At 34.8% G+C, this 13,934-nt stretch overlaps 2 protein-coding genes across 24 annotated transcripts in view; both read right to left on the bottom strand.

The window, feature by feature from the left end:
* Nucleotides 1–343, bottom strand: part of LOC127841950 (cytochrome P450 3A21-like) — a 196,448-nt gene extending 196,105 nt beyond the window's left edge. For 10 of the 19 annotated variants that reach the window (XM_052371132.1, XM_052371139.1, XM_052371133.1 and 7 more), the window contains exon 1: nt 123–337. In XM_052371132.1, coding sequence (XP_052227092.1) covers nt 123–202 — 80 coding nt within the window. In that variant the 5' untranslated portion in view covers nt 203–337. Of the gene's footprint in view, nt 1–122 lie in introns of all 19 variants that reach the window. The other 9 variants (XM_052371130.1, XM_052371131.1, XM_052371124.1 and 6 more) reach the window with 5 other exon arrangements.
* The window catches only part of LOC127841945 (uncharacterized), a 472,965-nt gene that overhangs the window by 97,097 nt on the left and 361,934 nt on the right, over nt 1–13,934 (bottom strand). The gene's annotated exons all lie outside the window — the stretch shown is intronic.

Below are 13,934 nucleotides of genomic sequence, written 5' to 3'. Positions count from 1 at the left end.
TAAATACTGTGTATGTGGCATCAATAGTAAAACATGCGTTTATATGTACGTTCTGAAATTGATTATTATACGTATGTCATTAATAGAATTTAATGTGATGAAAAAGTATTTTATATACTCACAAACACACTGCAAGAAGTGTGGCCATTACGCCGCATAGCCAGTTTGGCAAAGTTAATATTCCCAGAATATCAACAGCCATTTTACTTGAAAAACTTAAACACCTCTATCTTCTACACTTTATGTTATGTTTGAAAAAGTTTGCGCGTTTATATATTCGATTGCCTCACGAAAACACATGATACTGAAAAGGTTACTTGTTCCTTGTTATCAGCTCGATGAGTCATGCAGTCATAGTTATATATAGCTTTAGCTTATCACAGCTATTTTGCACAGTGTAATATACATACGCAGGCGCGGTTTGAGAATTTTGAGTATAATAAGGGGGCATTTTAAATAATGTGGACATCTTAAAAAACCTTCATTAAACTTTTAAAGTAAAATAACATTATGATTTATGTACTGTTAATGAGCCATATCGTCACGACGGAATCGTTTTAAGCTCAAACACCAAAATAATAAGAAAAGTATACTTTATCAGCAATGGTTTCTTGCGGTATTATTTCAATAGAACTACAAAAACAATGCATTAACATTGCCAAAATATCAAACGATTTGGTAATACTAAATCGGATTGTTTATTTAAGTCTGTATCGGATCACGCCTCTGAAGAAAACCTAGTAAGTACACCACCTTCGTTCCAAGAGTACCGTGTATTCAATGCAGAAAATTCACTCAAACCAAATTATAAATAAAGGTAAATCATATAAACGGAATATAAGTCACTAAAATTGACATAATTTTCTTTCATTAAAGATTATGCCAGTAAATATACATCGACTTATGATCAGCGGACTGAAATTTTCGCGATAATATCAACTCAATTTTGGTATATATACGTGAAATAAACTGTTGAAGAGTGTGCGATTGGTGCGCTATTGCTTGTGTCAGTGCACATTACTTGATTATTGTGCTATTGACAACAATATATTTTTGGAAGATGTTAGCGTAATGGAGGCGGCGTTTCCATACCACCTGCTTAAGATAGGCCTTTGACAGGTGTCCAGATTTCAGAAGATCTTATCGCCAACATGCTCAAGGTTAGACTAGATAAGCTTGCTTGTACATACTTAACCTCGATTTATACTCGGTACGTTTTTCGCTGGTAACCTAATATGGTCGCAACATGGACTCACAAGTGAAGCTTTAATTTGCCCATAATTGGTTATAATTAGGATGAAATTTTAACTGATCGTAGAAATAACAAATATTGATTGTGAATATACGAGCAAAATTATAGGTAAAGCGTAATATTGATTGCAATTATTAGTGCAAATACAATTAAAAAGTGTTTTGCTCTTGGACTTAACTTAGATAATTTGCTTGATATTGCTTTACATGATATATGTTATTAATAAGGTTTGAGCTAGAAATTTAGCAAACGTGTTGAACATATCTCGCTCAACCTGTTGACACAACACTGTACTAACTATATTGAACATGGACGTTCCATTTTGTTAACAAATTGGTGAAAGTTTATGAGTTTGTTTGAACAAGAAAGCTTATCGATTACCCATCAGGGTGCGAATTAATGGTTTATCTGAGCTAGTAGCAGGCATAATCATTACTCCAAGCATAAACAATGTTTAACGCTATATTGTGTGTTATCGCTATATTGTGTATCTGTTTAGCTATTCCTACCTATGCTTAACACTTTAGTTTATAGCCCAACCACATGTGTCAATAGGGTTGCTTAAATACGTTTCTTTATCAGCGTGTATCCTTTAAAGGGGCCTTTTCACAGATTTTGGCATTTTTTTAACTTATTCATTAAATGCTTTATATTGATAAATGTAAACATTGGATCGTAAAAGCTCCAGTAAAAAATCAAGAAAAAAATTAAAAAAAGGAAAAGAACATTGCCCGGAGCAGGTTTCGAACCATTGACCCCTGGAGTCCTGCCAGAGTCCTGAAGTAAAAACGCTTTAGCCTACTGAGCTATTCCGCCGAGAACACATGCTAAACGTATTTTATACGTTATATAAGCAATCTTCGTAGTTTCACAAAATTTAACGACAAAAACAGAACTCTCCAAATTATTCAATCGTTTCGCGTTGCAACGCTTTATAATTTTTAGGTTTTAAAATCGTCAAAAGATGCATATAATGGCTATATTAGAGCATGGTTAATGTTCAGTATTACTGTTTCCTTACAAATATCATAACTAAAACGAAAAATTACGAATCTGAAACAACTTTTTCAATTTTGTCAATTTACCAAAGCGTGAAAAGATCCCTTTAAACAAGTCGACTGAAAGTCAACGATATCATATATTATACGACTTGATAACGCGGGAGTTAAAATTCAGTACAACGACCGAGATTTTATTTCCAAAACATTTACGTGGCCATTTACAGAGTCTCAAATGCTGTTGTATAGATTCGCTTGACACATGTTCATGTGAATCATTCGATATTTATCCTTCATTACTACTATACATAAAACATTCGCCTATAAAAAACAACATCTTCTTTCAAGATAGATAGCTGTTCAAAAGAATTTGGTTTTGTTCTAAAAAAAAACGCAATTGCTAACGTGTTTATGATACACCTTGCGATGGAAATTCTCGACAGAAATAGCTAATTGCTTCAGTTTGAAAAAAGGTTGGCAGCTTGAAGCAACACATTCTAATTGTAAATAAAATGATACATTCAACCAATTAAACTCAGTCGAATCAATATAATGAAGCTTGGCTGGAAGGAGTATATTTACTTATGTTCCACAGTTGTATTCAGGGTGAAATTGGTTACCTGCTTTTTTCTTGGATAATTTGTGAACATGTATATTTGGTTTTCAATGCATACTCATTAAAAAGTTATATGAACATGTTTCAGGCATATTTCTTATTTTAAACAGATATAAGTTATCAACCGATAAAAATCAAGGAATTAAGCTCACACGCATTTTAATTGTCGTGTGTACGTTTGAAATCCAGAATATAAAAGGTTCATACTCGTACGCACTGATAATGTCTGTGAATGGTGAGAACACACTCCTAAAGATAAAACAAAAATGGTTCGTCTTGTTTAATCTTACCCCATTAAATTTACTTGAAAATGGCGGGTACAGACTTAAGAACAATCAGAATGACACGAATTGTGTTCCAGCGCTGTGTTGAAGCACAAGCAGTAAGCAAAGTAGCACATAAATATGAGTATATGTGTTAAAATAAATATTACTAAAGGCTTTTAATTCAGCTTATATTAGTTCCTTACATAATAAGCTTAATTTAACTGATATATTGCAAAAACCGTTTCACGGCGGTAAACGTCCAACTGATTATGTCAAAGGTCGTCATCGGGGTCGTGCAATTGTGTTGTGTAAAGATGATGGTAAAACATATTTATAAGGTTCCGCCCGAACAGAATTTTTCGACAATGGCCGAACCCAATAATACGACAATGAACTTATATATTTATACGATGCTGGAAAAAAATAATTTCGACCGCCTGCATATGTAGGGTTCTTAGACGTTTTAACTCGGATGAGAAGTCTCTGGGTAAAACATGTTGCAATGTGTACGTCTATTAAGTTGCAATTAAAATAAACTTCTCTACTGAGTATGTGTTGCAAAGTCAGTTTCTTAATATCACGTCTTTAAGTTCAAATTGTTTTGCATCAATAACGACCGCGGCTGTAGTTCTATGTCAGAACTTATGTATAACATAGATTATGCCATTATGTAATAATGCCTTAAACATTTATTTGTTAAATGTTCATTCTCAGATTCTTTTTCAGAACTATAACATTTGTTGATATCAATTTTATTTATTTATTCAGTTTGCTCCTTAGCGTATTAATTTGTAAGGTTGCAAACAAAACGGAATATCTATACAACAATTTAATGTTTGTTTTTTCGAAATGTAAACAATCGTCGCCATTTCAAACTAGTAAATGCTCGACATATTAGATGAATCCCATTCGATAGCCTCGTGGTCATTGGTTTTCTTTAACCTTCAAGTTTGTGTGGTAATATACTTAACTAATTTATTGTCTAAACGTTTTCATATTACACTTGTTTTTTCCCGAAGTTGTAATCACGGGACTGAAATTCCAAATAACATACTTTATTAATTCCTTTGAAAAAAAATCTTAAATTTTTTATGGAAAAAAAACAAATATTAATTTAAAAATAATACTGGTCTAATAACGGCATTGGTTATTGTGGTAGAAAGAATGCAAACAATACTATATAATCAAATTTAAATGGCATTTTTTACACAGTTTCTCGGTTATATTTTAATATAAGACATTGACAAAATTCGACGGAATATAGATACCTGAACTCGGCATAAATGTCAAGTGCAATCGTAAGAATTTAGTGATCTAAGCTGAGTTCAGATCTCATCATCATCAATCCTACGACCGTTTTGAGGGACCACGATACAGAAATCACCATCGAGTCAGGTCTGTTGGTTGCTGCTGAGAGTGATACATCAATGGGAAGGGATGTTCACTCTTTTACATGGCCCATCCAGTTTTTCTTCTGACGGCCTCTAAGTCGACCGCCCTTGAGCTGTCCTGGATATTATTCTTGCACAAAGGGTCGTTTCTAGTGGCGTGCCCAAAACAAACCAGATTTCGACGTTTGACAAGCTGAAGTTCAAGAGCAAGCGCATCACAAAGTTCAACGCTAGATATTGGTGTTCACATCCTAGAGTAGATCTCCGAAGTTAAGTTTAAGTAAAGGCTTGGCCACACTGTCGAGACAACGCGATTGAGCTTGTTAAGTACATCAACATGTGTCTCAATCATACCTCAGTCATGGTAAAAAACGTAATTACGTGGTTTCAAAATTTACGTTTCACCATACAAAAGTCATGTTGACGTTAATTAAGAAACTCAAAACAAAGTTGATTCAACTAAACTAGATTCGCTTAAAGTTATACCCCATATGGCAATACTTAAGTAACCTTTTCGTAACGGATAAATGATTTGCTTTTGCTGCAGGTTCGCAGTAACATTGCTCTGATTTCCTTACAGCAATGCATGGAGAATAACACTACTAACTTAACTTAAATACTACTCATGGTTCAGAATCAACGGGATTAACATTGGGTTTATACACGTGCTGGACAAAACGTAAAATCACTTTTGTTTGCAAATATCTCAGGTTATTGAAATGAATTTGCAAACATATTTTGTGCATAAAACACTGTTTTCCTTGCATTCTGTGTCGATATCATAAAATGTAAGAATTAATCTTTAAATTCGTCTCAAATCGGTGTCAAATGTCCATGTTGCGTGCAGCATAACCATGTGCATGAAAGGTGTACACATATAATATTTGGCTAAGAAAACAGGCTTACTAAATCAAGTAATGCTGATGTATTTCAATTTGCAATAAGCAAAATAAAATACTGTGCTTTATGCACTAGTAACTATTCTTATTTTTTTGCTACAGATATTTAAAACACAACTTACCGGTGTGTATACATCCATTAACGTTTAACTATGAACCACTCGAAGTCACGTGATCCTGCATACTGTACTTTGTCAGTGAACATCGATATATTGAACCGATCGCGTGTATAACTACAACGACGTGTTAGCGGGCTTCTCTTAAACATTTTAGAGACTGTTTCTTTGATATACTCGTAAGGTTGTTAGTTCTAAAGCACGACTTTGTGTAACATGTTTAATATTATGAACTGTAATGTCTCCGCCAGTTGCTTCATGTAGCAAACAAATCGTATGTTCTGAACAAGATTTTGTTTCAGGTACATCTCCTTTCAGTGATGCTAGAACAGATCAGGTCTTCTAAAATCTGAATTTTTTAGTTCATAGAAACGATGTCAAGCTGTCAGTGTGGACAACATGCAGTTTGTCTGAAGAATAATCTCTTGGAATCAAGATGATTTTATCAGTATATGTGCAAAAAGGCTTATATGATCTTCTTGCTTTATAGACAAAATATGAATTTCAAATAATAGCTGACAATATTACGCGTACGGCTTCATCAACATGTGATGCATGTTTGTAAGAAAATACAGAAGATTGTGTAGTCCAATTGTGTTTGTTAAAACGTTTGAAAGGTAGTCCAGCTACTTCGATCTGTAGATCCCGCGAGCTACTTAGTAGATCCAACGACTTAACTACTCGTTAACTAAGGTGCGGTAGTGACATAAAATATAATTCAGAACAGAATCGTAGTTTTCGGTTTAATAAAGTTAAAAAATGCAGCGCACATGAACATATTGTATTCCAATTTAATGTAAAATCAGAAAAGCAAAGGCAATTCATACGATGCTCTGTTTAAAACAACAAGCTGAGCACATGTTTTTGGTTTATTATTTAGTTACATTTAATCAAATCACACGACAGGCTATTAACGCTAATTATGCGGTGACGTTTAAACTTGCAGCGCAGATTGGCAAAAATCATGTTCAAGTTAAATAGATCACAATTATTTGAAACTTCTTCTTCTCACAGTGTTTGCGAGCATGTTACTTATACTATTTTGTGTGCTTGCAATGTGAGCTCATCAGCCACTACTGATAAGGGATCTTTTCACGGTTTGGTAAATTGACAAAATTGAAAAAAGTTATTTCAGATTCGCAAATTTTCGTTTTAGTTATGATCTTGTGAGGAAACAGTATTACTGAACATTTACCATAGTCCAATATAGCCATTATATGTTTCTTTCGACGATTGAAAACAAAAAAATTATAAAGCGTTGCAACGAGAAACGATTGAATAATTTGGAGAGTTCTGTTGTCGTTTAAATTAACGAAACTACGAAGATTGCTTTTATAAGGTATAAAATACGTCAACTGCGTACACCCGGCGGAATAGCCGAGAGGGCTAATGCGTTTTTACTTCAGACTAACTCCAGGACTCCGGGGTCACTGGTTCGAGCCCTGGTACCGGATACTTTTTTTCCTTTTTAAATTGTATTCTTGATTTTTTACTGGAGCTTTTAAGATCCAATGTTTACATTTATCAATATAAAGCATTTAATGACAAACTTCAAAATATAACAAAATCTGTGAAAAGGCCCCTTTCAGGATGTCATAGGAAACCAACGAACACGAAGGCTGTTGCTGTACTTATAAAAATGTGTAACTCGAGTGTTATGTCGGTTTTAACCCTCAAATTAGGAAGTACATTCTTTCTAGCAAAGTGATAGATCCTTGTACAGTAAGATAACGTCTGTTCGAAGTGAAACATAAAAATTTATATGTCCGTTTTAAGTGTGGAACCGCCTTTCCTTCATAACTTCCGGCTATTGTATATGCCGTTATCTTGTGAAAGAACCAAATAGGGGAATACCAGTTTTGTTTTGGATAACCGCACCATTTCTGCGTATTGGATCTTTACCGGCTTAAATATCACAAATCTGCATCAGCAAACGATCATACTAAGTATACAGGGAGTATGTTGTATTAAGTGTTTGAAAAAAGTCTTAAGTAATTATGTATCAAACAGTGGCATTGTCAGTTATTGTTTGCTTGTTTACTGTATGCTCACCCGCGTGCTCGAAATCGTGTGTATGTATCGAAGATAAGGCGACCTGTAGAACACCAAACCCAAGTAGAATAGTTCTAAGTGACACTATTCGGGAAGTGGTTTTGCACGGCGTCAATGCGTCGTTTCTAACTAATAAGACATTTTCGGATAAACGCCAATGGGCAAAGGTACAAACACTGGAAATATGGGCTTGCGGCGCATCTCTTGGCAGTCGTGTTTTCAAAGGACTTTCCAATCTTACCTACCTTGGCTATCACAATGAGAACATGTACTCTACAAAAAATGATACATTATATAGTTTGCACAAACTTAAAGAATTTGACTTTTCCGGGAACATTTATATTTGGGGAAGCAACTTCTCGAACAGCATGTATTCAGCTAGCCTGCCGCAAGTGAATAAACTTACACTGACAGGCATGGGTTCACGGGATCATATCAAGGCGGGGGAAAGATTCTTTCAAGGCATCGCTGGTCGCGACATACGGAGGAATATTACATACCTGGACATGTCTAACATCAGCTTCAGAATTTTGGATTTAAAAGCTTTCATTACGAGCGGACTCTGTAATTCCGTCAGTTAAGTTTATTTGAGGCATGCTTCATTCAAAATCATACATCTTCCTGAAGAGCCTTGTTCCAGTTTAAAAGTAATCGACATAAGTGATTCACATTTTTCGCAAACGTTTCTCAAAAGGCTATTTGGTGCTAAAAAGAGAGTTCAATGCCTTTTTGCAAAGTTTAACTTCAACGTTGAGGAGATGTATTTCAACGGCTTAGGCAAGTACATGGTTACTCCACCATTATATGAAGTTGATTTTGATTAAACGTCATGTCCGTGCAAAATCAAGAAATTCAGCCTAGAAAATAATTTGATCAAACGGTTGAACTTTACAGTTAAACTTCATAATGACACACAGAAAACGGTGGAATGGATAAGTCTATCTGGAAACATGATCGAATTCCCATCCCCTCAGTTTCTATCGCCATCTACGAATCTCCAATATTTAGATGTATATGGTAACCAGCTTCACAAGATGCAAGTGTATTACGAAAATACGTTTGAGCTACTTATTAAGAACAATACAAAGATGAAAGTTTTGAAATTAAACACAAATGGTATTATTCGCATTCCCTATAACATGTTTTTGACTAATTCAGAATTAGAAGTGCTGGATCTTTCTCACAATAACCTTTCTTCGCTAGACTTCAAAATCGACCACTTGACAAATCTTAAAATGTTGAATTTATCCTACAATGCGGTACATTCCATAGATGTACAAACATCTGCTCGTGTGATGATGACCACATGGAAACGATCGAATGGATTTACACAAATCTCGACACATTTATTTCGAGTCCCCGTGAAGGCTATATGTGTACAATGCAAGGTGAACGGTTGAACATTTTCCAAAATGCTTTGAAAAATACCAAGTCATACTGTCGAGTTCAAAACATAAAGAGCAAACTCGCAATTTCTCTTCCGATAGTGTGTTTTGTTCTGCTAATTTGCCTCGTTATATTCTTCAAGATCCAAAGTTTTAGGCGAAGGCAACGGAAGAAAAAGAATATTAGGCATCAAATTGAAGTGGGAGAATTTCCAAAGAAGTTTGTAGCTTTCTTATCATTTAGCGCTGATGATGCCGAGTTGATCGTGAACAAAATCTTACCGAGACTTAATTCAGAGCTACAGATGAAGACGGGAACTAGCCGGGTTTTGGTGTGCTCTGGGGATCGCCATTTTAGGCCCGGATTTGCGCTTGGTGAGGAGATAATACGTTGTATTGAAGACTCGGCAGTCATCATTCTAGCAGTGTCTAAACACTACTGCCAAAAGGAATGGTACAGGAAAGAAGTGCACGAAACTTACGATCGAAATAAACCAATAGTACTGCTGTTTTTGGAAAGAGTTGAGCATGCCGAGATGGGCAAAGTTCTCCAAAAGTTGTCTGGCAGGTACGCGCATGCGTCGTGGATAGCAGATTTCGATGGCGGCCATATTGAGCCTGAATGGTCTATATTATGCGATGCTCTTTTGGATTTGACAGCTGAACAAGCGGAGAAAACCACGTTTCAATTGAAATGGCTAAAACGTTTTGTGAGTAGCTAAACAATTGTGTATCAACTCGAAATAATGAACGGTACGATGCAATGATAAAATAACTTTTATTTTACTAAAGTGAGATACACTGACATGTGTTAAACATTTCTGTACGGAGTGTGCATGCTGTTCATTATCATTTACACTGGATTTTTCTTTCCATATTTTATAGATGAAGGTTAATACGAACGTTTTGATATTGTTTCCTTTTTTGTACACGAACATGCAGTTTTTTTCAGTATTTAAATAAACTCTTCTTTAGGGGAAAACATATTCAATACCACTAAACGTCAAGAATTATTAAGATACCAATGTAGGTCGACAAAGCATTTTTTTCCCGTCATTGTTTTGCTAAACTTAGTAATTTCTAACTTCACTAAGATGTTAAATATTATCGGGTTCGTGTGCGTACATGTTCGCCTACTAACAGACAATGCGAATAGCGTGTTTTGTTATACACTCTTTTAGTCTGTTAGGTTTATGCTTATTGTTGTCAAACGTTTACAGACTACAATATTTCTATTAAGGGAAATTATGAGTGATTACTGTCCTTTCATTACGTGCACGCTTACATGTCAAAATGCGCAATGGTTTATTTTTCGATAGCACGACAAATTTGATATTTCGTCATGTACTTGAACTGTAACATATCCGAACATGTCAGATGGAGTTTAGACAGCTGATTTCTTTATTTCGACGATTCATAACCAGTGCATTTTCCTTTTTTAAAATGTGAGAATAAAATCATTTCAAACGGACCCAATGCGAATGCGATATGGGGCGAGCTTATATGTCGTTTTTATTGAAAAGTTAACTTAAACTAAAATAATCGAAATGTGCAAAAGAATGACTGAAATCTCAGCCTAAAATATACACAAAAAAAACTAAGGCACCACAAATAACGGCCAGGCATGTTAGTGGGAAAAAAGGCCAAGCTGTGTTGACGTTACTGACGTAACTGACACTGTGAAACACCTGCTTCATTGTTAGCTTTGACTGACGAGATCACCCGATTGTGATGCTGTTTTAACACTGACATTTATTTTTCTTATTGCTGAAAGTACATAATTGTGCATTATTTTAAATAGCATAATTCAAATTAAACTTTAATTTACATTTAACATCTGAGATCAAGTAAAACGTGAACTAACACCTTCCCTGCGAAAGTCAATAAAAATATCATATATTGTCATTCGATTGATGCTTAAGTATTGACATAACCCTACTTCTGAGTATATCAGTGGTTTTGCAAATGTACGTATAGTAACAAACAAGTTCCAGTAGACATGATGTATTTTGGAATTTATTATATACCTGTTTAATGCTTTAAAAAAATACAGGTTGTATCAATCGTTGAAATAAAAATCCCGTATTACGCTACTCGCTGTTTCCAATTCCGTATTACCATACTAGCCAGACTACTTCGACCCATTTAATGACGTCACATTACACGCACCGAAAATAGAAATATTTTATTTTACGAAATATATTACGTAGTACATCGTTTGACGTCATTTCTGTGACAAAACACAATAGTTTTATCTAAACTCTGTAAGAACATGTCGGACGTTGTGTTTTTTAACAGTAAACTATGTGTTAAAACGTATTTTGTAGTGTGTGTTTATCATGCATAAATGTATATTTCGATAGGAATACAATACACTAGTGTGGTTTAAACTAAGTTTCGATAAAGACAAGGAAGATAGAAGTGGAAGTGCATATCGTTTAAACGTTTTTGTCATAAACATCGGATTAAAGTTGTCAACTTAATATGTTATAAGAATTGGATTAACGATGGCATTAAGGTAAGCGTGTCGGAAACCTGTGTTTTCCCGGTTCGAATGTTTACACGTTAATTTATATAAACTGTATTCATACGCGTCTTAAATAAACTATGGCGTACCGTTTTAGTCATTGTTTTGTCAGTTTTATTAAAGTATAAAATACATGTGTTAACTGTTTTCGTTAGTTGTTGTATATAATAAAAAGAATATTACGCTAGTCAATTGTTCCAAGTATTTGTATCACTCTCGTGGCTTGCGCTATTTCGCATCACACTCGAGGCTCCGCCTCTCGTGTGATACGTCATCACACAAGCCACTCGAGTGATACAAACTCTTGGAACAATTGACTAGCGTAATATTCCGTATGTATCTGTCCCGCACGTTTCTCCGCCAGGCCGTCTGTACGAGATTTGTACAGAGATTAACTTCCGAATCAAATTAAGGATAGTGAAATAACTCTCCACAAGTTCACATTTATCCAATGTTGTGTCGAAGGCAGCTACATGAAAGGTGAACTTAAACATTTAAAGACAAATTAAAAAAAAGGGTTTTTACGCGCTCTATAACGTAATCTTCATTGACAGATTTTAAATGACTTGACACATATGTTCACCTTCTGACGATATGCCATGCGCAAGAGCAGAATTGCTACATGCAGATCAAGGTTAAACTTTGCGACCAATGGTTACAATTAAAATAATTGTAAAAAATAGGGTTTCCCTGCTCTGTAACTTGACCATGCATTCAATGATGTTTATTTAACTTGGCACTTATTTCCACCTACATCAAACGTGGTATCGCGTGAGCGAATCGTGTTCATACCATCAACGTCAAGGTCAAACGTAGAGGCTAAATTCCAAATACAGCAGTTGTTGTATTCACAAATACGGCTTGTTTGCCTAATAATTTTAACATACTTGATTTGATTTTAAAATGACGTGACAATAGCCAGTCCACTATGTCAAATTAAAGAAAAAGCTTGTTAATACTCTATAAGTCACAGTAATGATCAAATCTTCATTACACGTTGTCAGAATATATATTAATGATATCTCAGCTTTGTTCGCAAATAGTTCAGGCATGTTTAAATCATGTCCGGCAAAGGTCGGGGAAATGAAACTTGGTTAGAACATGTGTTCTTATATTAGTCGAGCCCTGTTCAAAACTGCCCGGCGAATTGAAAACCATGACCACCAGGGCGGGGTAGGGGCAGTTTTCCTTATATGGCTATAGTTCAAACATATTTATAATTTAACATTCTAGAATCCACATTTATAATCCACTCTTCATGAAATATGGTCAGACCATGTGTTAACTCGTTCAAGATATCATTGGGATAAATGTTCAGACTACGTTTCATGAAGATGAGACTATAAATGTGGTCTCTAGACGGTTAATACGCTTTAAATTGACGACGCATGCTTGTTTATATTCGGATACCTTCTTTCATATAAGAGTTAAGTTAAATATTCTGTTATTTTCACTACGCAAGTTGCATATATAAATATTAAACCAAAGTTCAGCATGTGCTGTATAAAAAACAGTAAGGATTGATTAAAGAAACATGTGTGCATGATATTTTATTTGTTCTAATATGCCCGAAAAAATGAGTTATTCATCGATGTTTAAAGCATGTTTGGGAGTAGCGAGATAACCATATGAACGTAATGTCTTTATTTATCGTAACAGAAAGACGTTCAATAAGCAAATAAACATATTGCGAACATAATTTCAATGAAAGCATGAGCTAATAACTTTCTGAATTAGATGTGGGGCTTAATTTTAGTGTAACGGGCCTGCATTTCTTAAGTGGTAGCTTAACAATTTTAATAATGTTCTTTGCTATCAGAAAACACATTCAGTTTCGTGGTGAACCATGAAATACGTAGTGATTAATGCACTGGTTAGTCATATATGGTTCAGTGTAAATGAAGCAGCTACAGCATTCTTCTTCGAGTTAATATTTATATTTCCCAATACAATGTGTGTAAACATTAATTTAAGAGTGGAACATTACAAGCAGGGGCCTGTTCATTGGATCTTGTAATTACAATTGATATGATGATGCAGTTTACACACTTAAACAAAATGAAACCCATTGGTGCGCGTTTTAGTAACTGTCAGCTTGACACGACGTGCCTCAAATATAATCCACGTTAGATATTCATGCAAGCTTCCTATACATAACATTCCATAAAAATATCTCCATAATTACAGACGTGCAGACAATTAGTATCAATATTTAGAAACAGTGACCATGATCCAACTGGTCCCAATAGTATAGTATCATCCAGGCTTACTATATACAAAGTTTCACCAATGCTGGTTCATTGAACCTTTACTTATTGCTTATAAAACACAAAGATAAACATGAATGTTTATATAATAAAAGACACATTTTTCAAATGTGTATGATGTGTGGCCCTTGGTCAATGACCTAATCAATAATGATATTTAATTAC

The sequence above is a fragment of the Dreissena polymorpha genome, chromosome 8 (assembly GCF_020536995.1).
Source record: "Dreissena polymorpha isolate Duluth1 chromosome 8, UMN_Dpol_1.0, whole genome shotgun sequence".
NCBI lineage: Eukaryota > Metazoa > Mollusca > Bivalvia > Myida > Dreissenidae > Dreissena > Dreissena polymorpha.
This window is presented reverse-complemented; position numbering and strand designations above follow the sequence as displayed.